This window comes from Styela clava, chromosome 9 (genome assembly GCF_964204865.1).
Source record: "Styela clava chromosome 9, kaStyClav1.hap1.2, whole genome shotgun sequence".
In the NCBI taxonomy this organism is placed as follows: Eukaryota; Metazoa; Chordata; class Ascidiacea; order Stolidobranchia; family Styelidae; genus Styela; species Styela clava.
The window spans coordinates 15,176,145-15,201,123 of record NC_135258.1 but is presented as its reverse complement, the minus strand read 5'-3'; the positions used below and the strand labels follow the sequence as shown (position 1 = coordinate 15,201,123).

Sequence of the window (24,979 nt, the reverse complement as noted above, 5' to 3'; positions counted from 1 at the left end):
GCTGTTTGTCAGTTTGCAGCGTTACTCTCTGACAATACTTTTGCACGCGTGCTGTCGTACGGTACCCTACAGTCGCAGAACCGCTGGTGCAAGGCAGCCAAATATTCTGGATATTTTCAACAAGACGTCATCAAGGTTCAACGGTTATTAAATAACTCATTAACTGGATCAGAGGATAATGGCTACGGATGGTAAGCAGAAATGCCCGAACATTTGCAATCTATACCGGTACCGGTACGAAATTGAGGGTCTAGTATAAGTTTATTTCGACTCCATAATCAGCATAACAATACATTTGACGGATAAAAACAAATAAATAAAAACTGATTATGAAATCAGGGGAGCAAACGAAACCTTAGATAGGTAGGGTTTTATAACGTACAAAATATAAGATGGAAGGTTTTGCCAAGAGGAAGTGGTACGTGTTTACTCACCTAAAATTATTAAGTTATTTCACACACACTCACATGCACCCACCAGCCACACACACACCCAACCACTGAGAAGTTATTTAAGTGAAAATAAAACACGATAAATTTAGGGTATACGGTACTATACAGTAAACAAAAAAATATAAATAAATACTAGAAAAGAAAAAAAATTATTTGCCACACCATATTGATAATTTTGTAATGGTTGCCAATGCCAAATTGATCGATCTTCCAATCGTTAATTAAAATATAAAAGGAAGATTCTATTGAAAACATATTGCCAAGCTGATTAGGTACCGGTATAGTTGGAGTCAAATGCCAAGTTGCCCAACCAAAGTTGCCAGAATTGGGTGCATGAAGAGGTGGGCGAGACCATTCCATTCCCCAAATTAGAGCCTATTATTGCCAAATTATAGTCCAGATTGTGATAAGTAATTAAAGTTACTGGAACAGTAAAATTACTATAATTAACTAAAGTTGGATATGGAAAAAAATTGGTTACAAAGGGTGTAAGTGAGGTTTTTCATTCTTGGGTATTGATTTCAGACAAGGATATAGGAATAAGATTGTTATTTCACAGGATATCGGAGTCTTTGTTTGATTTTTTCCTTATGTGTTTTACTTCATTTAATCACTTTGAAGTAACCTGAAAAACAAAAAATAGTTTAGTTTAGTGCCACAAGTACTTGCAGTGGGGGTAGCATAACGAATTTTGTATATGTTATTCCTAACCCCCACCTGACTATGCCATCCAAAAATTACGTCACCATCACGTCATATGGCTTGCCAAAGTATAATTACGATCGCCCGAAATGGCATCTCACTCCCATCGTGATTGTTGTGACGCGAAAACGAGAGAAATAGCTTGCTCGATTTCGGATGATCGTCTGCACGTTTTGGACGACCAGCCGCATACTTTGGTGGGCCTTATTACGCCACTGTGATGTCGAAATGACGTATTTTTTCGGTGACGTAGTTGGGTGGGGGTTAGGATTGACATATGCAAAAATTGTTGAGTCAGGCCAACTAGAAGTACATGTGGTACCGGTACTAAACTATACCAGACCCACATACAGACTTACATTACTGCATTATTCTTCACTCAATTTTTGGCTTTTAGATGGGAGATTTCAAAGGGGTACCGTACCTATCCTATGCTACATAACTGACTATATAAAGTATAATGAAAATTTTTACCCCTTAATTTTGAATTCTTTGTCGAATACTGAAATATGTCTCAACGACTTTAATTAACTCTTTTAAGACCCATTGATACCGGTATGTTTTATTGGTAGGTGGGATGTCATATTAAGACTGTAAGAGGAAGACATAGTTGTGACTTGATATGATCAACCGAGTTCACTATTCTCATACTATGTCAGAGCAGATAATTGAATGAGAGACTATCAACTGGTTGATATGATGACGGCAACTTACTGTCGTATCTACTTTCAGAACTTATTCCGAATAAATGTAAAAATTCATCCTGTACCACTTTCTCTGCTTCAGATTTCAAGCAATAATATTTTTTTTTAGATGAAGTAATTCGAAAGCGTCTCCTGATAGATGGAGATGGAGGCGGGGATGAAAGAAGATTCACTACTTTGATGAAACTCTTTATGAAATGGTGCAATACTGAATCTTCAGAAACTGATCAGTAAGAGATATGTACTAACTACTAAGACAGTAAGAGTTGAATATAGAATGGATTTCTGAAAAAGAAAAGATATTTGAGAGTAGTGTCTTATAAAAATGTGGTTTTATAATGGATTTCTTATAGTATACATAAAATTACTCAAAACTAGAAATCAAAAAGCTTTACACCGAAAGTAAAAAAAGTATTATGACATTCGATTTCAAAACACATATCAATTAATAAAGAAAACAGTGAGATGCAAATAACAAGATGCTGTTATCACAGTTCCTGGTAAAATTGGCCTAAATATAATAAACTGCAAAATTTATACTACTGGTTTTTATTCAGTCAGACACTACAAAGAATGCTATCAATTCTATCTCAAAGTGAATTTGCAATGACGAGGGCAACTTATGTTCATGAAATGAATAAAAAGCAGATGAGAAAGTATGAAAAAATACAGGTATTCGACTATGATTTTAGGGAGAGGGAAGACAATACAAAGGCTTGATTGATCAATCTTATGATATTGGTATTTAAACTTGTGAATTTCCCCTGTTGTGACAAAACAAGCACAATGGGTAGCATCTTCTTATTAATAAAACAGAAATGATTATATTCACTATGTAATATTGTTAACAACGAATTTATTGCACAATTTAAGCAACTATGTGAGTGTCTGATGGACTTATTATTTGTTATAAGTGTCTTTATCGATAATCATGGTCAACTAGTTATGTTGACAATAAAAAATGATATTTTCCCCCTAGAACTTACACTTTGTCCCTTAGGCAAAAGCAGTTGTCTTGATAGAAGCCTAGCTATGCAACTGCAGTAGTTTCTTGCAACTGTTTTATAAGTACCTTCTCCAGTTTTCGTATGGAGATCGGGATTTTGTATTGAGCATAGAAAAATTATAAAACTATATGTAAATATATATCTGAGATTTAATTGGCTTATTGATCCATAATATGTTGTATTCAATGTTTTGTACAAATATAAGAACGACATTGACAACAATGTTGAACTGGCACATCATGAGATAGAGAAATGTAAGAATGATTTGGAAAAAGCAAAACTAGTACGAAAGAACAGACAAGAATATGATGCACTGGCTACTATCGTTTTACAGCATCCTGATCGGAAGAAAACGTCTAAGTTTGTTTTTACGATTTTTCAACTTGTTTCGAATAAGCTATGAACTATAATCAAAATATATTCAACTAACCTTAATATTATAGATAATTGAAAATATTGCTTTTTTCTGTAAATTTGCCACTGTCTCAATTATTGGTTATTAAATTTGTTATGGCTCAAGACTCGACACGTGACTCAGAACATCAGCGACTTGACTTGGGATTCCAACTTTACAGCTGACTTGACTGACAACTCGGCATTTAGGGGCTTCTTTTCTACTCAACACTGCTTAGCTTAGTAATAGCTCTTCATGTTGTAATATAGGTATGGAAATTCCAAATATCATCATTGCTACTTATTTATACCAGAGAACTAGAAGATTTGAATAAAGAATTAGAAGAATTAACAGAAACAGAAAGAAAACTTGATGGAAAACTAGTGAAAAGGAGAAAACAATTTCATGCTTTGTTGACATCAATACATCATCTACGAGAAACACTTGAAGGTTCCAAAATATTTTTATGATATGTTTCTACACCTTGAAATACCCAAAAGGAACTATTATTACCCTACCCCAGTGTTTTTTTTAATCTTATAAATATTTTTAAATATCTTAATTTTATAATCTGTTCATAAATCTTTGATCAGCATTCATTAAATTTGAAAATTAAATATGCTGTGGCCTTTATTTTATAACAACTCTATCCATCTGTGAATGACTGACCAGCTGTTTTTTACCTGATTTGATAACTAGATAGCGTTGACCAGCCATTGCTTAATTAAGCCATCTTGATGACTTTCTCAGATCTATACCATCTCAATGCATATATATATATATTGGGTCAAACAGAATTGTGTGAAAGCAAGGTTGTTAAAACAGTTCCTTGTATAATGTAGTAAGAGCCATACATCCATCATAACTCCTATTAGAATCTTAACCCTTATTCAGAGGATGAAATTGAAGATCAAGAAATGGAAATTGATCAACCAGACTCCAGTATGGATGCAACATGACATAAGGATGTGTTAATCTGATATTTTAAGATCTCTGGCATTGGTTAGTTTGCACTAAACTTTGACTCAGAGATGATGAAAATTTTGAATCTTACACCACAGCATTCAGCGGAGGGACAGCGAAGTCATGACTACAAAAAGTTTGATTTGTGCTTAACTTTTAATTTTCTACTCTCGTGCCAGTTTTTGGTATGTTGGAAATTTTGAGTCAACTTCCAAGACCAAATGGAAAGATGTAACCAATCCCCCAGCGCTGTTCACAATATAACAGGAGCAGGCCCTGGAGATAAGTGCACCTAAATTTTGAAATACATTTTTAAAATAGAATGAAGTCTTATTTCTGAAATCTGCGATGGGTCATATGTTTGATGTGAAACATGAATTTCATGTATGTCTGTAGCCAAGTTGCAATAGCATTGAAGAACATAGGCTCTACGATTGGCGAGTCACGGTGATAAACCTTATGAACACTCCAGATTTGTGCGAGTCAAGTTTATTTTTTCCAACCAGTTAAAATGCAATCCTATACAATATTTAAAAAAAGATATCACAGTTTTACTGGTGAAGGAGAGCCGCAGGAACCGAAATTTTTGATAGATAGGATAAATTTGTAAATCTTATCTAAATATGAAATTCTTAGCTCATCTCCCCGGGGTGAATTCCTATCCTGTATTGTGAATTATACTAGGTTTTAAGTAGTTGCAGGCTGAAGTTAAAATTGTAAAATCAAATATTATAAATCTTAGTTATTGTTATGTTTAATTTTCGGATCAGACATCCATATTTATCTCGGGGGAGCCGATGGGACGGCTTAATCATATGACGAACCGCGCCTCTCATTCGGTTACTAGTCAATGTTGGGTATGTGATGAGTTAGCCAGTTATTTGTTTCCGATGCATGGACTTACTGACTGTTTCCTCTCCATTAGATCATGTCCTAAATGTTTATCGAAACTTGCGCTATACCGGTACTGTCCGAATGTACTAACCGTTTACATTCAAACACCTTAACAATGTGCCTTCATTTCCCAAATAACTTTGGCTATGACCGTTCTTTATGTGGCGAAAACGAGCTGTTATTCAATTGTTGGAAATGATTGCTTTTGAGTGTTACGCCAACTTTAAAAACCCGCCATGCGGTAAAAAAACCGAAACAGTGTCCCTGGATATAGCAAGAGTTTGACGGTATATATTTTTATGCGAGTGTAACTTGGATAGTGGAAGAACTCACATCCGACTAGCGGTTGGTCACGGCTTAGTACGACAATCACCCACACGCTGTTTGGATTTACAGGATTCAATCCTTCAAATTTACCCTCGTTGATTGAGTGGGGTCTGAAATGAAATTAATGTCATTTCACAACACTATTTTCCACCTCTACCTAAACAGGTGGTTTCTAATCGGTAGTTTATGTGCCCCCAACCGTACACGGAAAGATTCTGGGGAGTCCGTGAGCTTTATACGCATAGGTTGAACCACTCGCCAAAGTGTAGGAATGCAAGTCAAGGCAACTCAATAGGCCATGCTGGGATGTTGCTCGGAAGGGTTCTCATCGCATAATAACCAATATATTCCAATACCTACCTCATTACCAATACCGAATTTAATCAATTTTACTTAATCTGCTACCAGTAGCAAATAATAATTGATGTAATCTGGACTAGAAGTTGGCAATATTTAGGCTCTTCATGGGTGAATGAAGCGGTTTGGCCCACCTCTTCATGCACCAACTTTGGCAACTTTGATTGGGCAATTTGACTCCAACTATAATCGGCTTGGCAAAATTTTTTTTTCTTTGTCTTCATATTAAATACTGTTCACTCTTGTTTACATAATCTGTACTCAATTTGGGAATTTCTATAAAATTATTAAAATGGTGTGGCAAACAATTCTTATTTCTAATTACAATCCGTATTTTAATTCTAATTTATTTTTTACTTATTTAATTGTTTTTTTGTTTGTTTTCCTCTGAAATTTATATAAAGCTCTTTTTTCTAACTTTATTATAGCCCTATGGTTGTGTGTGTGTGTGTGTGTGAATTGCAATTCTTTTTAGCAAAATCTTCCATCTTATATTCTGTACGTTTCAAACCTTATCCAAGGTTTTATTTGCTCTCCTGATTTCATAATCGGTTTTTATTTATTTGTTTTTATCAATGATTTAATGGCCTTTTATGTTGATTATGGAGTCGAAATAAACTTATTTTATCTTATCATGAAAATATTATTCAAGTTATCGCTGATCAAGTTCAATGGGTTGTTCAGCACAGTAAGTTTTTGACAGAGAAGATGTAAGACAGCTCCTTTCATTCAGTTTTCATGAAAAACTTTGTTTCTTGTATAACCTCTTCTAGGACACAACAGTATTAACTAGTTTTGTATGCAGCTTTCTGCCCAGTCATCAAAATGATCCATAGCACTGAAGAGAGAGAGGAAGATTTATTTCGACAACCAGAAAAAAACAGTCGTAACATTAAAAACTCGATACAAAAAAAAATCTTTTTTTGGTATAGACTGGAGGGAGCGATACGATTTCGCGGTCATCGGAGTCAGCTCCCTCCAAGTTCGCGTTGATTACAGTAAAATATTACAAGCATTCGTCATGGATACATATTTGAAAATATATGTGAGCGAGATCGAGATGCTATTTATCGTTTTGATAATGTGATGTTATGGGAAACCTAAGGTTCAAAGCCGTTATCTAATTTAGATTGCCTGCATTATTTTAGTAAAATCAAATTTTGACAAATGGAATTTATCTTTTAGAAATGAAACAGTTTGAGCAAAAGATCAGCTAATACACATTTTTAAACTTAGACACACAGACTAATATTTAAAAGCGAGGACTAAGCCCCACAAAAAAAAAATTGGGTAATTGAACTACTAATATATACTTAATTATTAGTTTGGACACCAACAATTGTTTGAATCAGCAAAGATAAGAAACAATTTCAGGAGGTAAAAAACATGGTACTCATATGAATATACTATTGGGAAACTATTATTTGAAGAGAGGAATCAGCCTTACAGACGTTGGCGACCTATAGTTTTTTACACAATGCGTAACACCTATTCCAGTAATTTTGCGCCGACAGTAATTATTTGGTGGTATTACATGTGTGTGATCAGGCTTGGTTTCAGTGTACATTCCAGAATGATTCAAATTAATAGAATATCTCGGAAGGCTTCGTCCACCCTGTATTGTCTTTCTCAAATTGGTAGCGTACGATTTCAAACAGAATAAAATCTAATGTTGTCACTAAGGTGTAATGTCTTTGTTTTTATTGTTGTCAAGATGCTTTCTTTGTGCCCTTTCGCCTTAGTTTATCCTTTTGTAGTGGCAAAAGTATCTTGTAATATGTGCTGCTCAATGAACATAGCCTGAATTTTAAATAAAATTTGCGGGGCGCAACTTTACTTTTCGGTATAATAGTCTAACTAAGGCCGTTTTATTACTATATATCAAAAGTGTTATCATTTTATTAATCAGAAGAGAAATTGTTTGAAGGTTGTAGAACTACAGACTGATATGTATATTAATCACGAATTTACCACGAAAATGAGGAATATATCTTCATGTATAGCCTACTGTTTGACTACATGCTTGAAATGGTTCACGTTGATGCTAAGCAGAAACCTAAAAGCAGCTCAGACTAAGTTTTATGGTACTGAATTTTACTCCTAGAAAAAGGTTGTCAATAGAAGATTTTTGCCGTTAAGGAAGCGTTTAACATTTATTTGTTTATTTTCAATTAATTTTGTTAAGCAGAGTTTGGTCATGGGCAAGGTATTCTCTTGAATATGATATAACAATACACAGCCGGTTTAACCGGTTGTGAAAACTTCAATCGCACACTGTAAACAAGAAATATAAATATGGCCAATGGACCTGATTTGGACAATGCAATGGAATACGAGAAGAAAAATTTGATCACAACCACAAACAGAATAAACGCATGTAATAAATGGGTTATGCTCTTTTCGATCCTCGCTGTCGGATCTTCAGTGGTATACGTGAGTGATGGGTGGTTTACGCAGACTTTAGTTAAAGAATCTGGAAGTAAATCCTATTCTTGGATTTCATCTGTGGTCGACCGTCAACTCACAGCTCAAGATATTCCCTTACAGGTAAGACCTAACCGAAGTAAACTTATTCAGCATATATATATGTGAAAGTTATATAAAATCTCGAGGCATATATAACATTTAAAAGTAACGGTCCTCATACAAATGGTATTTGAGTTTGAATATGGTGGGATTTAAAGTTTGAAAATTGTAGGTGAATAATTCTTAATATGAATAATTTTTTTCAGGCCGGAACGACTTTTCACGTAACGTCAATGGATTTTACAAAATCTAGGAGCAAACGACAAACTGCAGTAGAAACTGGTTCAGGTAGGGTATGCTTTGATTCGGAAATATTGTATACCACCGAGATCTGCAACCGCTTTCATACTGCGGACTGGTTGTAACCTACGTAAATTTGCGAACCCACCGCCAAAAAACAATCTCCAGCATTCAAAATTTATGACAACTCGGATTTACTCAGCATTAAAAACGTTGAGCTTGTTTTGTCGCACTCATTTTTTCGATGTTCGTAATCAGCATATTATCGTTAAAGGAAGCGTTTCCATTTTGGTCGTTGATATGCCTCTCGTTTCCGATGCTGCAGATGGTGTTGACCCATGTCTGAAAACCTTAACATAGATATTTGTTCTGTCAGTCAAGCCACATTTATGCTCGGTTTTGTAGATCCTCATTAGGAATGTTACTTTTTACTCAACTTTCTACTGACACTATATCTACATCAAATTAAAATGTTCGCTGTTGATTAATAGATTAATTTTCATTGTTGTTCACTGTATTATTTAGTATAAATGTTTCAAAACATCCAAACCGAAAATGCATACGGTCCGGTATCTAGGTATCTCCCTCCCTCAGTATTTGCCGGCCACTTGTATACATTTTACAGAACATTAATCGCATAATCCTGCAACTATTAACGATGCATTGAATATTACCTAAAAGCAAAATCGTGACACTAACAGGTTGAACCACAACTATTGTGAGTGCTGGCTGAGAGGGGAGTAAAATTGTAATATATATTAGCAATTAATTCATAAAATATTTCATTAAACAATTGAACACCTTTTTTGGTTGCATTTAGTTTTATCTGGACGAAATGTGTGCCAAGTTTTTGCCAGTTTTGACTTAGCTTCCAGCATACAATTGAGCAATTTTGCATCGTTTCGTTTGCTCATTTCTACTTTTTTCGTCAAATTTTATCGAGTTATATGTAATCTACCATTTAAATCTTGGCGTATAAAGAAGTTTGTTTTTTCCCAAATCCAAAAACATCTATTCAAATCGTACATGGATTTTTAAAGAAATTGTATAAGGGTATCCTCGAAATAGCCCATTGATATTTGCTTTTTAATGAATAAATACTTTTGTTTGTCAAATTTCTTATTTTACATTTTATTCTTTCAATACATATCTTGTTTCAGTAATTGTCGACGAACTCTGTGTTACTCCCCGCCCTTTGTTAATCCCACTTCAATTCTGAATATGTGTTCTTGAAAGAACTGATTGAAATTGTCGACTTAATTATATTCAATTCTGAATCTTTTCAAAGAAAACGAATTTGCTTCCAAAATGTGCTACTGGTCATATCATAACTGGACGTCAAATCGTCGCTGTTCTTTCAGTGATTTGTACGAACCGGTATGGCCCAAAATTACAAACACTATCTTGATTTTTTTATTTTTTATTTTCAAAGCACTCACATTCGCTCATAAATTAAAAAGGCCAGATATTGTAAATTTACAATAACCTATCAACTCTGTTTCAAATAGGAATCATGTACAGGGCGTGATGTTTTTACACTACCCTGTACAGGCAGCCACTGATATCTCACAATATGTGAAAAGTTACTTTCATTTGAAAAAAAAACAGAATCTTTCTAATTTAGCCTTACTTACCGGGTGGGGTGTGCGGCATTACATTGTTAAATAATGCACGATGATGAAATGAAAATATTAATGAGTTTTCGGACAAAAGTATTCAAATACTATTCGGACATATTTTCAGGGATCTAGTTATATTTTAATATAAATTAGTTTTAATCAGAACACGTGAAATTATGTAACTATCAATTGTAGCTTGTTTCAAATAGTGCGCTTTATTTAACGGTTTCCGTGATTTTATCAATATTTAAGAGTATTTTAATAGGGGTTTTGTTATAAACATTTGCGAAAATATGTCACAAAGATTTTGCAACTGTAATAATCATATTTCCAGCTGCCCCTGGAAGCGGATCTGGTGGAGAGAGTGGAACCAGCGGAGAAACGACAACAGGTCAGTTGAACCCCTAAAAATGTGCAAGTTTTAAAGGAAATTTTTCTATATTAAAACTCACAATTAATCTTGGCTTCAATAGAAAAAACTATTTTGGACCCTTTATTACTCTTGTTGTCGCATTTGCCTAAATGGGCCAAGCAACTATTAAATTTCGTCAATTTCTTTAAAAGTCTAGTGAAAGTAATTGTTTTGTATTTTTCATATCAAAAGGCACTTAAATTTCATTGAACTGCATTCATTTCCCCGAAAATGTTAGAATTTCACCCGGGTTTTTGATGATTTACACAAAGTGGCCTGAAATGTAGAAATTTCGATATAATCGTTGTTTTATGATGTGTTGTTCGCATGTTTTATGATAACACAAAGTGTTTGATTGTCTGGTACAGTTATTCCATTTCGAATAAATGTACTGGACTTAATTTAATGAGGCTTAAGTGTTTGTAGTGCTGTAGGACATCTCTTCGCCTATTTAATGATTTAATACCAGAATTTTGGAAGATTGTAGAAGCCGCTGTTCCAAAGTGAAAAAATGTCCCGTAGTGTCACGTACAATATACACATTACTGGCATAGATCTACAGTGTTACATTAAGTAACTTGAGCAACACATAGAAGGGTCCTTCAGCTACTGGAGCATAAAATGGTCTCCTGCTGTACCATCGCGACAATTTACAACACAACACAATTATTGCATGGTGGACTTGGCGTCCCGTAATGTCACGCTATATTTTACTACGTGTATATTTTATATCCACTAAGTAAGATTTGTGTGTAACTTTTGTGCAATTTTGTTCAAACCCTATAAGCAACTGATTGGACAATGACACAGAACATGTAGCTGAAAATGTAAAAATATATTGCATCTAACGACATGCTAATTTTCTGGAATTGTCCCGTAGGGTTACGTGGAATTGACCAAATACGGTTTTTCTTGTTGCGCACAGCCAAAACAATCACGTCTAAAATTCTATGTTTAAACTAGACTCCATTTTGCATATATTTTAATTCAGAATGACATTTACGTTTGAATGTTACTAGTTTTTCATAAAACAAGCATTTTAACATGCTATTTATTTCACACGTTGGACCACGTCAGAAAATGTTTATACAAAGTTTATACAATACATCAGTTCATGTGATTTTAGTCAATTTAAAATTGTAGGGCCAGTGTGGTCCAGCCCCGTATTTTCGGGGATGAAACCCTTCCAAAATAACTTTGCATTTGTTGAATAAAACATTATTGCTATAGTCGATGTACATCGTACATTGTAAACGAAACAATCAAAATTAATTTTCTGAAATTTATTTCATAGACTCAAGTGAACAATCAGGAGAAGTAACGACGTCACCAATGGATGTAACGACAGGTTAGATAAACATCAGTTAAGACAATGCGGAAATTTCAATGATTTCAATCGGCTCTAATTAAGCCATAGAGTACTGTGAGAATACCACATTACCCCGCAAGATCTTAGATCAGCATTTCCCAATATACTCCAAAGTCCATTCACTCGGAAAGATTAAGGATTGGATACCCAATCTACATTGGTGATGAATGTTTCCCCCAGCAAAATCCCTCTTATATTTCAGCATTGAGAAATTCTTCATCGCGCCATCTTTTTTTTTTTTCTTTTTCCTTTAACATATTACTATGGTGGACTATCTAAAATTCAACACACTTCAACGTAAAACAAGTTTCTTTAAGTTCTACGACCAGTCTGGGTGTAATCAATGGGTGATTTAAAAAGGAGAAATTTTCTGCAAAATAATAGCCCATTCAAAGCACAGCCACATTGTAACAAAGTTTAACTTTGGCATTATTTGACCAACTTCCGTGGATTTTCGCCAACTATACTTCGCCCTACATTTGTGGAATAGTCTTAGCCTCGCGATAATGATATCCCGCCCATGTATTTCTTCTCTTTTGTTTTATTATTATTTATTTTTAATTTTGTTCGCCACATATATTATATTATATTGCTATACGTAGCCTGACGCTTAAGTTGAATGCATCCCATGCTAAAAATATCTTTGGACAGTTTTTGCATTGTATTGGTTGTCAAAATACATTATATATTTCATAAATATTTGAATCAAATTCAATTTTCTATAAAATTTTCCGCAGACTCATCTGAACAATCTGGTGACGAAACAACGTCACCTATGGAGATGTCTGGTGATGTAACGACAGGTTAGAGACAGAGCGACAAACAAAAAAAACTTGAGAATGAAAAATTTAAAGGACGATAGATGTCGTGAATGATAACACAATAATTGTCAATACTCAAAAGCACAATGTTGGCTCATTTGTTGGACATGATTCGATCCACAATTTTGTCACTTTATCGTGTCAGATCCCCGAACATTTCATCGCCTTGCTTGCTAAAACGAATCGAATATTTGGATCGATTCTAAATTATGTTTATCAAACTGTAAAAATTTAGGAATCATGTACAATAGTTTTTTTTTTAATTTAAAATAATTTGGAACAATTTATGTCTCAGAGTATGACCGAACATTATACATTTAACTTCCTAAAACTGTAAAAAATAGACCCAATCAAACCATTGTTAATCTAAACTTTCATGTATGTCCAGGTTTAATTTTATGCCTTCTTCACATCCCCCAATTTAGAATATACTTGATATTCCATATTTGAAAATAACATTCTAGCACATATTCGGAAATGTGGATTATTGGATTTTAACACCTCTGCACCACTTTTGATGTATATTAGAAAAAAAAAATTTCATTAAAAGTTATTTATCTAAAACAATCATCTGAATGTACCCTTTTTAACATATAAATTCCACTACAAAAATGATCAGGTATAGATGTATAAATCAGGTTTATGTATAACAATAATCTGGATGTGCCATTTTTACATATAAGATCGACTACAAAAACCACTAAGTATATTCATGAGTGAATCTTGTTAAAATGAATGACCCTAACGACGGACAAATCCCTCTCAATATAATTTGATTTTATAATTTCTTGAGTATTAATTTTATAAATCCACTAGTCACTATTCTTATTATTTCTCCACAATATAGCTTCGGGGTTTGAGGAAGAAGCAACAACTGCATCCATGTTTGGTGAGTTAAAACCGCAGTTTGAACAATTGATCGAATATAGATCATATATCTATATATTAGAAGAATACAAACATAACACAAATAATATAATACATTTAGCAAATCATATATGAGCTTAAAATACTAGATCATTATATATAGTTGAAATAAATTTAATTTCTGACATAAAAAATTTTTCGTACAATTTCACGGTTACAATCTTGCAATTACGGTACATTGACTATACAACAATGTTTCATTACATTACCTATTATTTCTTATAAATGTTTTCTTATTGTTTCAGAATTGTCGGGAGATGAAACAACCGCGCCTATGGAGATGTCTGGCGACGCGACAACAGGTTCGAATCATTTTTAAGTTGGATGAGAATTTTAAACTAAAGCAACTCATGATAACCAAAGTACATTTCCAAGTCTTGAGTCTGAATTGATGGGTATTATGTGATCATTCAGGTTTTAATGAAATAATAATGAATGAGAATAGAGGTCGTGTGGCAATGTGTATCTTTATTTAAAAATGTTTCTCGTACCATTGAATCCGTATGAACAACCGAGTCTATGAGATGAATCAAAAATTTTAATAGAAAAGATTTGAATTCCATTGTACATGATACTAAACATGCTTATGTTCAAGAAAAAGCTAATGTTACAGGCATGAATGAGATTTTACCCTTTTACTGTTAAGATACTTTATGATTTGTCATTTTTAGTCAACTTTCAAGTCAAATTTTGAACCTTATACGCTTTAATTTTTAACGTTTGAATTTTTTTTCACAGCAACAGACGAGAGTTCAGGAGATGTTACCACTGAATCATTGTTTGGTAAGTTCCAAAATATTTTGCCACTATTGATTCAGACGTTCAAGACACGATAGTTTCATGTCGAAGTGGACTTGTAGAAACGTTGAGAAAATCTCTTTTTTTTTGTTGGAGCAACAAATTTTCTTTCTTAAATCGCCCTCGAAATTTGCAGTAGTTAATTGCGAAACTTTTCCCTATTTTGTTCATATTTTCTCTGGGCTTCATGGGATGGGTTGCTTTACAACAGATATTGATGAATTATATTTCGCTCCGTAGTACTCTCTTGTTTAAATCAGTGCATTTTCATTGCAGAACAATCTGGAGAAACCACAGTCGTTACGGGTAAGGAAATTGAATGGTACTGTTTTGAACAAATAAATCGAATATGATGTTTGTATAGATAGATGTTATATGAAAACATCGCGATACTGATTGGTACTCGTCACTTTGATATACAGATTTTTGCAATTTCTATAAGTGTTCGACACATTTATTTCAATGAACACAACAGATAAGATGCAGCAACGTAGTGATATCTAATCGAAGGCTGACCTAGTGGAGGGCCATATGGGCAATCGCGCCGGGCAGCACGTGGTATGGGGCAGCAGATCCAAGTTGTAGAGTTGGCGTTATACACATTTTTTTACTTGATGTTACTTTATTTAGGTGAAAGCTGACATTACGTGCATAGTTTTGTGTGAGTAATTGTGGTGATGGCTGACTGCCCTTTCCCGCCAATGCACTCTTCTGGTCATTGCGTGATTTAGCGGAATAATACGAACATTTCACTCTTACCTCACCTTTAATTTATTCATACTCATGTATACCCACATCTATAATTTGTTTATCCATTATTTTCTAAGTTAGGTATAAGGAGGCATCATTATCAGAAACTCGCCCTGGGTAGCAGAAAAGTTTGGCACGCCCTTGTGTAATGAGTATATGAGCTACCATACGCGGGGATACGCATTTACTGGGATCAAATACCGGAATATTTCAGATTCGATATTATTTGTACAATTTATTGCATTCATGCCGAGATATGTGGATATGTATGTTTATGGATATGTCCAAAGACACAAAATGTCCTGCGATCAGAATAGTTTAAGGAACTAATTTATACCTTTCATTTATTTTACCGTTTTCAGAAACGACTGCCGCCGTTACGGAGGCTATAGTCGGTGAGTATCATAAATTTCACAAATATCAAAAATGTTTTTGGAATGTTATATATATGAGAATTTTTTCCTAATAATATATTAATATGTATATTAAATTTTACAGAGCAAACAACTATTGAAATAGTAACTGGTGAGTTTTCTTGTTCATTACCAAAAATGAAATTTCATTTAGCGACTTGATTACAACTATAGCGACATAATACACATAAAAAACTGTTCAAATTTGGTCACATATTAAAAATATTCGCCAACATATAACATATTGACATTTACAGCACATTGTAAAGTCGTTTAAGGGTGTTTTTATATTCACATCACTATTCTGGAACTGTACATTGATTCTTCTGGCACTATGTTCGGTTATTAGTAATAAATAGAAAATTTTTACTCAAAGCAGTTATTTTTCTAAATGTTCTGTTTGATGTTATTCAATATTAAAACAATGGTTATCATTATTATTGGTGTATGTATTATTAGCTTGGATCTTATAGTGTTGAAATAGTTCTTGAATCCTTTCTCAATAAGAAATTCATCTGTCCTTTGTTTCAAGTAGCATTCAGGTTCAAATTTTGAACGTTTCACCCTTTTAAATAGTGTCATGACCGCCATGTCACTAAATTATAGGGTTTTAACTCTCACGATGTTTATTAAATATGCATGAAATGTAAATGATAAGTTTAAAATTGTTGGGTTGTTCGTTTATCTCATTTGAAAGTACTCAGTCTATAAGTTACATGGTCATTCATGAAGCACTCAAAAGTTGTTTTTGACGTTTCTGTAAATTTCTGAAACGGTCTTCAAGCGCGTGTGGGTTTACTATAAAGCCCCAAATGTAAATCATTCAGTTGTTTCATGTAGTTAGAATAGCAAAGATTTCCGGTATAAAAAGGTTAGCGTCAAAATATTTTTAAAAGGCGTAGGAAAATTCTCAACTGAATGGAAACTTGAAGTAAAAATAAATATTCATTTTAGCCGACACCGAAGAAACAACAGCCTTTGAAGTTACGACAGCTGCTGATGACACTGATGAAGACGCAGGATTGGTATGAAAAATTTTTGTAGTGCCGCAATTTTGTCATAAAATAACGATACGAAATTTAGACAGCTCAAATTAAAGGAAAATATTTGTATGGTTTTTACACGTATAAAAATTTATTAGATCTTTTCCAAAATCTACTTGTTTCTTTATTATGGCGTGGGATTTACGCGCCCACCTTGTACAAGACTATATAGCTATATGTGAGAAAGTATCCACTGGTATACAAAAGGGCCCAAAATCATCCGGGTACGACTTTTGCCTACCTTACATGTTACACCTTGGATGATGTGGTTTGTGGTCACCTTAGTTGCATGATGATATTCACTAATGCCAACCTACTTGGGTCTGACAATGTAACCAGCAGGCAGTGGTTTTCAACCTTTTTGGTGTAGAGGAACCCCGATGAAACATTCCAGTAGCTCGAGAAACCCCTTTGCATTCGTTTAATTGCCTTTTATTGCCCTTTATGAATATATATAAGCAAATCTAATATTAGCAATACAAATTTTTTTCTATAAAGTGTAGCGAGTTTAATGATAGTAGCAAGCCTAAAAGTATTTGATTATATCTGAACAATTTATTTATTGATGTTTTTATAAATTAGAATTTCGGTTTTAAAATGAAACTTGACGAACCCCTGGAATATACTCGCGGGAACCCTACGGTGCCGCAGAACCCCGCTGTAAAACGACTGCACTAGTGCGTCCTCCTTTTAAAACTTCTCGTGCTTTTACCTCCATAACATCCACCTCGCTTTCTGTGTGATTAATTTTCACTCTTCAGCATGCATCACTTTATTTTGTCATCTTTCCGTTTCTATTTGTATTAAAACCGTATTCTCATTTATTTATCAGCTAATACCATTCTACTTCGCCATAATAGCCGGGGTTGTTGGCATTATACTTGGTATTTGTGTCGTATTTGCTGTAAAAAAATTTGTTAAATGGCTGAGGAAAAGGAAACTTGTGACACCGATGCATACTCCAACGTCCTCATCTTCATACTTAAGAGATACAGATTTTGGAAAGGTAATTTTATAATTTTAATATAATTTGCTGAAAGTAGTTTATTGATTTAATGTATATTTTTAAACTAAATATATAAATGCGTATTAAATCTAATTAAAATTTGAAACTAGGTGTTGATAATTTTATTTGATTTAGTAAATAATTAGATGAGCGAAATATTGGAGTGACATCCTCTGATTTATCGCCTCTTTATTATAATGATAGTAGTGAACGCTATGAAAGTTCAATGCATATATCCTAATAACACGAGTAATTCTATCGTACATTTAGTGATATTCCTGAATTTTTAAAAACATAAAAATGAATGAACAACTGCTAAGCAATACTAAACTCATATACCATACATCATTGGGTTTGTTGCGGTATGTTATGATGGCCAATAGATGTAACCAATCCTAAGGTATTACTTTTTGTCTTGAAGCCTCCAGAACTCAACTGGCTGATGGCTAGAGAAGACACTTTATTGAAAGCAATGGCACTCGGTCAAATATCTGTTCTAGAATTTGCAATTGTCGAAGCTCGGTCTTCTGGACTAATGAGAGACAATCCTCAACTTATGAAAGATGCGGAAAACAAGTACGTCAATACGTATATAAAAAAGAGTGTTACTGAAACAATGCTAATAAGCCACGCATAAATAAGAAGATACTAAGTTTTGGAATGGCATGATCTATTACTTTCTTGGTGCTGTGGTGGGCCCAACTTAGCTAATATATTGTCTAGTACCCATGTCCTAAATGCCATTGACGAAAATACGGGTAATTTAAGATTATTCTTATAGTATATATTTTGATGGAAAATATGGCAAAGTAATTGATATTTTTCACAACTATACTTTCAGAATGAACGCCTGGAAACGTACTCAAACTCAATTAGAAAATTCGTATAAAGATCGTGATCTTGACACGATGGATGAATTCATGAAAAGGTTCAATGAACTTGAAATGAAAGACGATACAGGAACTTATCAGAGATGTGTGGACTTGAAATGGAATATGAAACACGCTGAATTAAATATGGCGAATGCAGCTGATAGCAGAAATGAAACAATGTTAAGATCGTCGATGGCAGAATTTGAGTAAGTCTTGGCAATTTGGAAGGGTGGCATCTTTTTTGATTTCGCGAGAAATGGTGTCTATATAGCTACCCTCTTTCAAAAGAATACAATTTATTTCACTTATACCACAGTTCAATCACGTTAAGATTCTTTCGCTGATACTGTGTTTGATGTATACAACGTATCAATTGGTATTATAGGGAAAGAGAAATCCATATCTGCGCTTTCGCACTCCAGCGTTATTTAGTTTAGCACACGTTGCCAGAGTGGAACCCCCACCTGTACTCCTTCAGAGGTCAATAAGCACACAATGTATTGAATGCCAAATGATCATATATTGTAAAGTTGTACAATACAGTATATTTTAATTTACATTCCAAAAGAATCTTCAGGAAATTTGCATACAACTCAAATATGTATATATATATATATGCATTTCAAATATTTTGATACAAAAAATATTTATTTTCTTTTTTCTCATACTACATTAAATTGAATTAAGGTCTCTCAAATTGCAAGACGCCACTGTTGCTACGAATCAACCTTATCAGAATGCGGCAAGAGTGATGGAAGAACTTCGTCAAGAGCAACTTCTTCAAGGTCGCACATATGATGGAATGAGAACAGATTTAAGAGCAGCAGTGATAGCGAGGGAACCGACAGCCATAGCTGCTGCCCTAGCAAGTTTCACTCTCGCAGAAGTACCGGATGAATATGACGACATTGCAAAGGCCAACAAGTAAGCAAATATTTGGCGCCCAATAAAAACTTTGTTTATGCCATATCTATATCTTGTCTTTTTGCCTCTTTGTAGAACTTTGGAGGAAATTGAGGAAGAGCGAAAAGAGAATCTTGATACATCTCTTAAGAAGATGGAAGAAGCTAGTTTCACCAGAGATCAAGATGCTTTGAGACAATCAATTGATGATTGTAGGAGATTTGGTGCACCTGAAGCCGATCTCAAGAATCCTGAAAAGGTATTGAGAGTAATTGAAAGAGAAGATCTTCTTTTAGCAGAAATGAGATCACTAACAGCTGAAGGAGACATAGCGAAATTATCGAACGCTATTGTCGTGTTCAAGTAAGTAGAATTTTGATCTAATTATGTGATGATGGTATATTTGTATTTGAAACCATTTTTTATTGCACATGGATAAATTCACTGTTTACCTGCAGGATATTGAATGAATATGATTTTATAGAAATTTACCATTTTGTTTTATTTTTATTTAAAACTTCCCCACCATAATCTTACTTCGATGCGTGCCTTGTCTCATTTTATATCACCCGACATGATGTCAGATTAGTTTAGCACATCACTTATTTGTATATATTTCGTTAAACGTAGTTATGGTCAAAAACAAAAAACAACCATGATCAATATATAGTGTCACGTGTGAAAATACAAATCGTAGATACAAATCATTTTAACATCACGAATTAAATAAAAATAAAAAAGAGTTTAACGTGTAAACCTAAATTACCAAAAAGCTAATGTTAAAGGGAATTTCATGCCGATTTTGTGCGCCCGGAATGGATTTTAAATGGATGAGGTCAATTATACATATAAACTAAGACAAAAATTGAACTTTGATAAAAAAAAATTATTTCTAGAACTCCGGTAGTCGAGTTGGTCGACAAGACTGGTGATGTGGCCAAAGCAGAAGAAGTTCTAGAGAAACTGCAAGAAAAAGAGAAAATGAGAAGGACACACATGGACGTAAAGTGGAGATTAGAAAATGCTATGGCTATTGGTGACGTCACTGCAATGGGAGGAATGATAAAAGGTATATCTGTCGTAATAGATATATACAATAATAAAAGCACGCATATAGTTTAGAATAACGTAATGTCGAGTTCGGCTCAGCATTGGCAAATTAGCCTTGTAATACGTTTGTTGTAATTGGTTATTTGTTGTAATGCAGCATTTCAAGGCCTTGCTGCAGCAGGTGAAGAGATCGACGAAGGCCTTCTGATTCGTGCAATGGGTGAACATGAAGCGTGTCGCGGACAAGTCGATTATCGAAAAAGAATGGAAGCAATCAAAAGCGCTCTCGCGCGGTCATTTGCCAACGAAAATATACCTCAAATCGAAGATCTTGTTGACCAAATGTCCACTTTAGCAGAAGACAAAGAATATACTATGACAGCTGATGACTCTAGGGTATTGGATGAATCAAGAACTGCCTTGAATACACTAAAACACAAATCTGCACTAATGGACGAAATTGCCACAGTACGGCCGGACTTATCGGTACCACTCGTGCCACCAAATCTCGAAATACTGAAACAGGCTGTTGATAGAATGACAGTCGCTAAGAAAGGCGCAGAACAGTTTGATGGCGTGTTCTCGGACGCAGATGCAGTTTTACTCGAAGATGCTCGTGTCAATGCCAGTACACTCGAAAACAAAGTAAATATTATGACGAATGCAAGAGAACGCCTCGAATTGGCAGTGGAGAAAAGAGAATACATTGAACTCAAGCATTCAATAAGGAATGCTATTCAGGCCCCGTTCATCGAGAGGAAGGAACTCGTTGAGCCGCGCAAGCTGGCAATTTTCTTGGATCCGAAAGCCCGTAGAATGGCAGTAAAGAAGGGTATGCGCGCTCGAGATATCGGAATGCTAGATGTTGCTTTGCAGGTATATTATTTTTTATGTATATAATTATCCCTGGTATCTAATTAGCCCTGGCAATTTAGACTTTGAAAAATCGAGATTCCTTTAATTGAATGATAACCACAGATTTTCCTGAGATAATATTCCATAAATATGCAAGTACCTTGGAGTTAAATTCCTGCTATAATTTTCCGATCTCGTAAATGAAAATAAAAACCTAACCAGTGGTGGAATTTAAAATTTTCAGGACAGGATTTCCATCTTATCTTATCTGCCATCTTATTTCGTATTTCATAGGACTTCAAAGATGCAAGAGTAGACGATGAAACGCTCTTACTCAAAGGTGAGCGAACGCTAGACAAGTTGAGAAAGAGAGAACGACGACGAGCGAAACAAGAAAGGCGAAAGGAGAAAGAAGATGCAAAACGTGCGGCAGAAATTGCACGCTTGACTGAAGTTCTGCGATCGGCAATCGCATCCAGAGACACTGAACATCTTCAACTTGCTCTTGAGGAATTTGAGGAAAGTGGATTTGATGATGAAGACGTTCCTGTTGTTGTTGAAGCTGAAGAACTTTTTGACACTCTCAAAATACAAGATCTTAGAGAAAGACTTCAAGACGCAATTAAGCGAAGAGATCTCTCCGGTCTGGAAAACGCCGTGGATGATGCCGATTACGGCGGGTGAGCAAAATATCATAAACAGACAACGATAATAGAATTTTTCTATAATAAACATGGCAATTTTGACAGATAATGAAGGCATTACTATTATGTTGGTAGTTGATACAATATAGTAACACTATTTAATCTCGTTTTTAGTTTCGTTATGGACGTGAAAGAAGAATACGATATTGCTAAAGAACTCCTTTATCATTTGAGAGAGTTAAATAATCTACGAGAAGCGATTTCAGAAATGAATAGATCATTGATTAGTGAGATTCATAAATATCCGACTCCACCTCCGTCTGTACATCAAGTTATGGCAGCTGCATTCACTATTCTCGGAGAATCTCCTAAGAAACTTAAGGTGGGATGTCTATATCAACTATTTGACAAGCTATGTTGGTACTATATGATTATTGCCCCGCCTCCAATTCTTATTATTCTAGTTATCTAAGGTTGGGTTAACATACGTTGGGTTGAGTTATTGCCCCTTTTTCTGTTTTCTCAAATTGTTCAATACGTTTTTCTAATCTGACTTATTCGAATTTATCCTAACATAAATAGAATAAATAAAAAAAATCAGAAAATTAGTGACTGAGAAATAATTGAATAGTACCATAATGCTTTTCTTCTATATGATATTTACTATTAAAATAAATTACTTGCTTATCAAATACAAGTCAATGTCATAGATTTTTCTTCTTTTATTTCATAGTCAATCTGCAAATGTTGATAATATTGAAAACCAAAGATTGACTTTTACAAAATCTGTTTTAGAATTGGACTGAGGTTCAAGGACTTCTTGGTAAACTTGGTCAAAATGCAATAACAAGACGTGTTCGAACGTGCGTACCAGGTGATATTCCTTCGGTAGCGATCAAGAGAGCAGAGCAACAGCTTCGTGGTCTCAAGCTCGAAGAACTCGGTGAAATTAGCAAAGGAGCTGCCACATTCTTTGCATGGGTAAAAGGCCATATCATTACTTATCATACTACACAGAAAGTAGCTTTAGCATGGAAAAAAATTGCTCAAAGATCAATAGTTGAAATGCGTCTTAGACAATGGGCTAGAAGGGTAAAAGAAAAAACAAAAGTGTTGCAAAACAAGGCTGTGGAAGCAGAACCAGAGTCCTATTTTAAACACCCTGACGTCGGAGTCGAAATTCTGAATTCGGTGTAGTCGGAATCGCAGAACTCTTATCGCGATAAAAGAATGCTAAATTTTCTGCAGAAAATCAAAAATCGGGACAAATGTTTTCTCAATTCGGGGTCAGAGTATATTGTAAGTTTCACCTGCCTCCATAGTTCTGGTGTTAAGTACTTATAATTCAGTTGCACTCGATTAACGTTGGTCAAATATTAATCAACCTTTGTCTTCATGAAGAGTATTATGTATAATTCAAAATACTATATGCATCGAAACTGTAACAGGGTGGCCCAAAAGTAGGTGGTGGCCCAAAAGCAGGTATATAGTTATTAAACTATTTTATATGCTTTGAAGCTACTTGCAGTTCACTATATGTTACTTGTTAAGTATCACAAAAATTGCTTATTTTTAGATAATAAATCTAGTGTGAATTTTACATTAGTTTTCTAGCTGCTTGGAAGGTAATAAAAAATAAATGAAATAACTGTATACCTACTTTTGGGCCACCCTGTATATACTAAAATTTAGTAGTAACTTTGTTTATTTTTCCCGCTGCGAGGATGCCTGGTCTAGGTAAGGATCATCTATTGTTTTATGCCAAACACTATGCATTTTATTTGTACAAATTTTATTTTTCATCTAATTTATCATCCGTTTCATTGCACGAAAAGAGTATGTGTTGCTTATTAAGCAAGCTCTTAGGGTTACATCGAGGGGTCATTCACAAATCCTCACAAACGCTCAACGTGTTCGTAAAGCATCAATTTCTTTCACACATCAAAAATAGATCATTCCATTTTTTTGTGCCAGATAAGAGTATTTCGTTAAATTCTTTTTTTCCACATTTTCTGGAAAAGCTTGTGTTCGCAAAACTCACGAACGATGTTTTTCACCAAAAGTCAAAACCTCATGGCAGAATGTAAAAACTCATAAAATAATTTTTTATTAACTTGTGACTGTCGGAAAGATTTAGTGTTCTTGCTTGATTACAATTAATATTTTTATTCTTTTTTTCAGTCGACATGCATGATTAAAGAACATACACAAATATCCAACGAACAGAAGGCGTTAGCCGATATTGATTTACCAGATATTGGTATTCCAGATCGACCTCAAACCAGTCTTAATTATTCTTGGATAGAGAAGAACGCGTGATAAATTAGCGTACTTTATACACATAAAAACATTCTTCTTTTTCTGAATTAAATGACTTTAACGTGAAACAGAAAGAGTTTTTAGCATAAGTATTAGCAGTTCATGATGCCTTCGCTGACAATGCTGCCAGTGCCTCGATTTGACTTACATTAATGGCCTTCAACATTCAAGCAGAAGGGTGGTCAGAGTTTCTTTTATGTATGAGAAATGTTTCAAAAAGTTTGTACATCATTTCATTTTAATTAGCTCTTAACCTACCTAGTACTGGTTATTTAACATCAGATTAACTCTTATAAGATTGATAACAACCCTAGTATTTGGTTCCACATTCGCACCTCACCATTTTTTGAACAACTACTTTTTATGTTTTTATTTACAAAGCAAATCTATAATTGTAGGTATGTAAAATATGATATACAAATATATATATATATTTAAAAAGCCTAATACTTACTATTCAAATCAGCTTCTGTTAAGAAATAAAAGTATGAATATATTTGCTTTTCAAATATATTTTTGTAGATATTATCAGAAAAACCCCAGTCTGTTTAATCAAATCTGGATTATTAGTGGTATTTGCATGTATGCGTTTAGGTCAAGTTACAGGCCAAG

General features: G+C 34.3%; 2 protein-coding genes across 2 annotated transcripts; both read left to right on the top strand.

Annotated features, from left to right (window-relative positions):
• Positions 1-4,545, top strand: LOC120339137 (THO complex subunit 7 homolog). The gene is made up of 6 exons (XM_039407216.2): positions 1-191; positions 1,968-2,088; positions 2,416-2,530; positions 3,071-3,225; positions 3,573-3,709; positions 4,154-4,545. Exons 1-6 carry the CDS (start codon positions 179-181, stop codon positions 4,216-4,218), a joined length of 606 nt encoding a protein of 201 aa, XP_039263150.2. The 5' UTR covers positions 1-178; the 3' UTR covers positions 4,219-4,545.
• A 3,446-nt stretch (positions 4,546-7,991) lies between these two features.
• Positions 7,992-24,975, top strand: LOC120339424 (uncharacterized). The gene is made up of 23 exons (XM_039407548.2): positions 7,992-8,347; positions 8,533-8,614; positions 10,520-10,576; positions 11,892-11,945; positions 12,704-12,769; positions 13,635-13,676; positions 13,960-14,016; positions 14,453-14,497; positions 14,789-14,818; positions 15,625-15,657; positions 15,761-15,787; positions 16,630-16,700; positions 17,551-17,724; positions 18,146-18,300; positions 18,566-18,802; positions 19,284-19,520; positions 19,596-19,862; positions 20,396-20,568; positions 20,707-21,425; positions 21,699-22,084; positions 22,223-22,430; positions 22,844-23,029; positions 24,230-24,975. Exons 1-23 carry the CDS (start codon positions 8,096-8,098, stop codon positions 24,365-24,367), a joined length of 3,696 nt encoding a protein of 1,231 aa, XP_039263482.2. The 5' UTR covers positions 7,992-8,095; the 3' UTR covers positions 24,368-24,975.
• Positions 24,976-24,979: the final 4 nt, after the last annotated feature.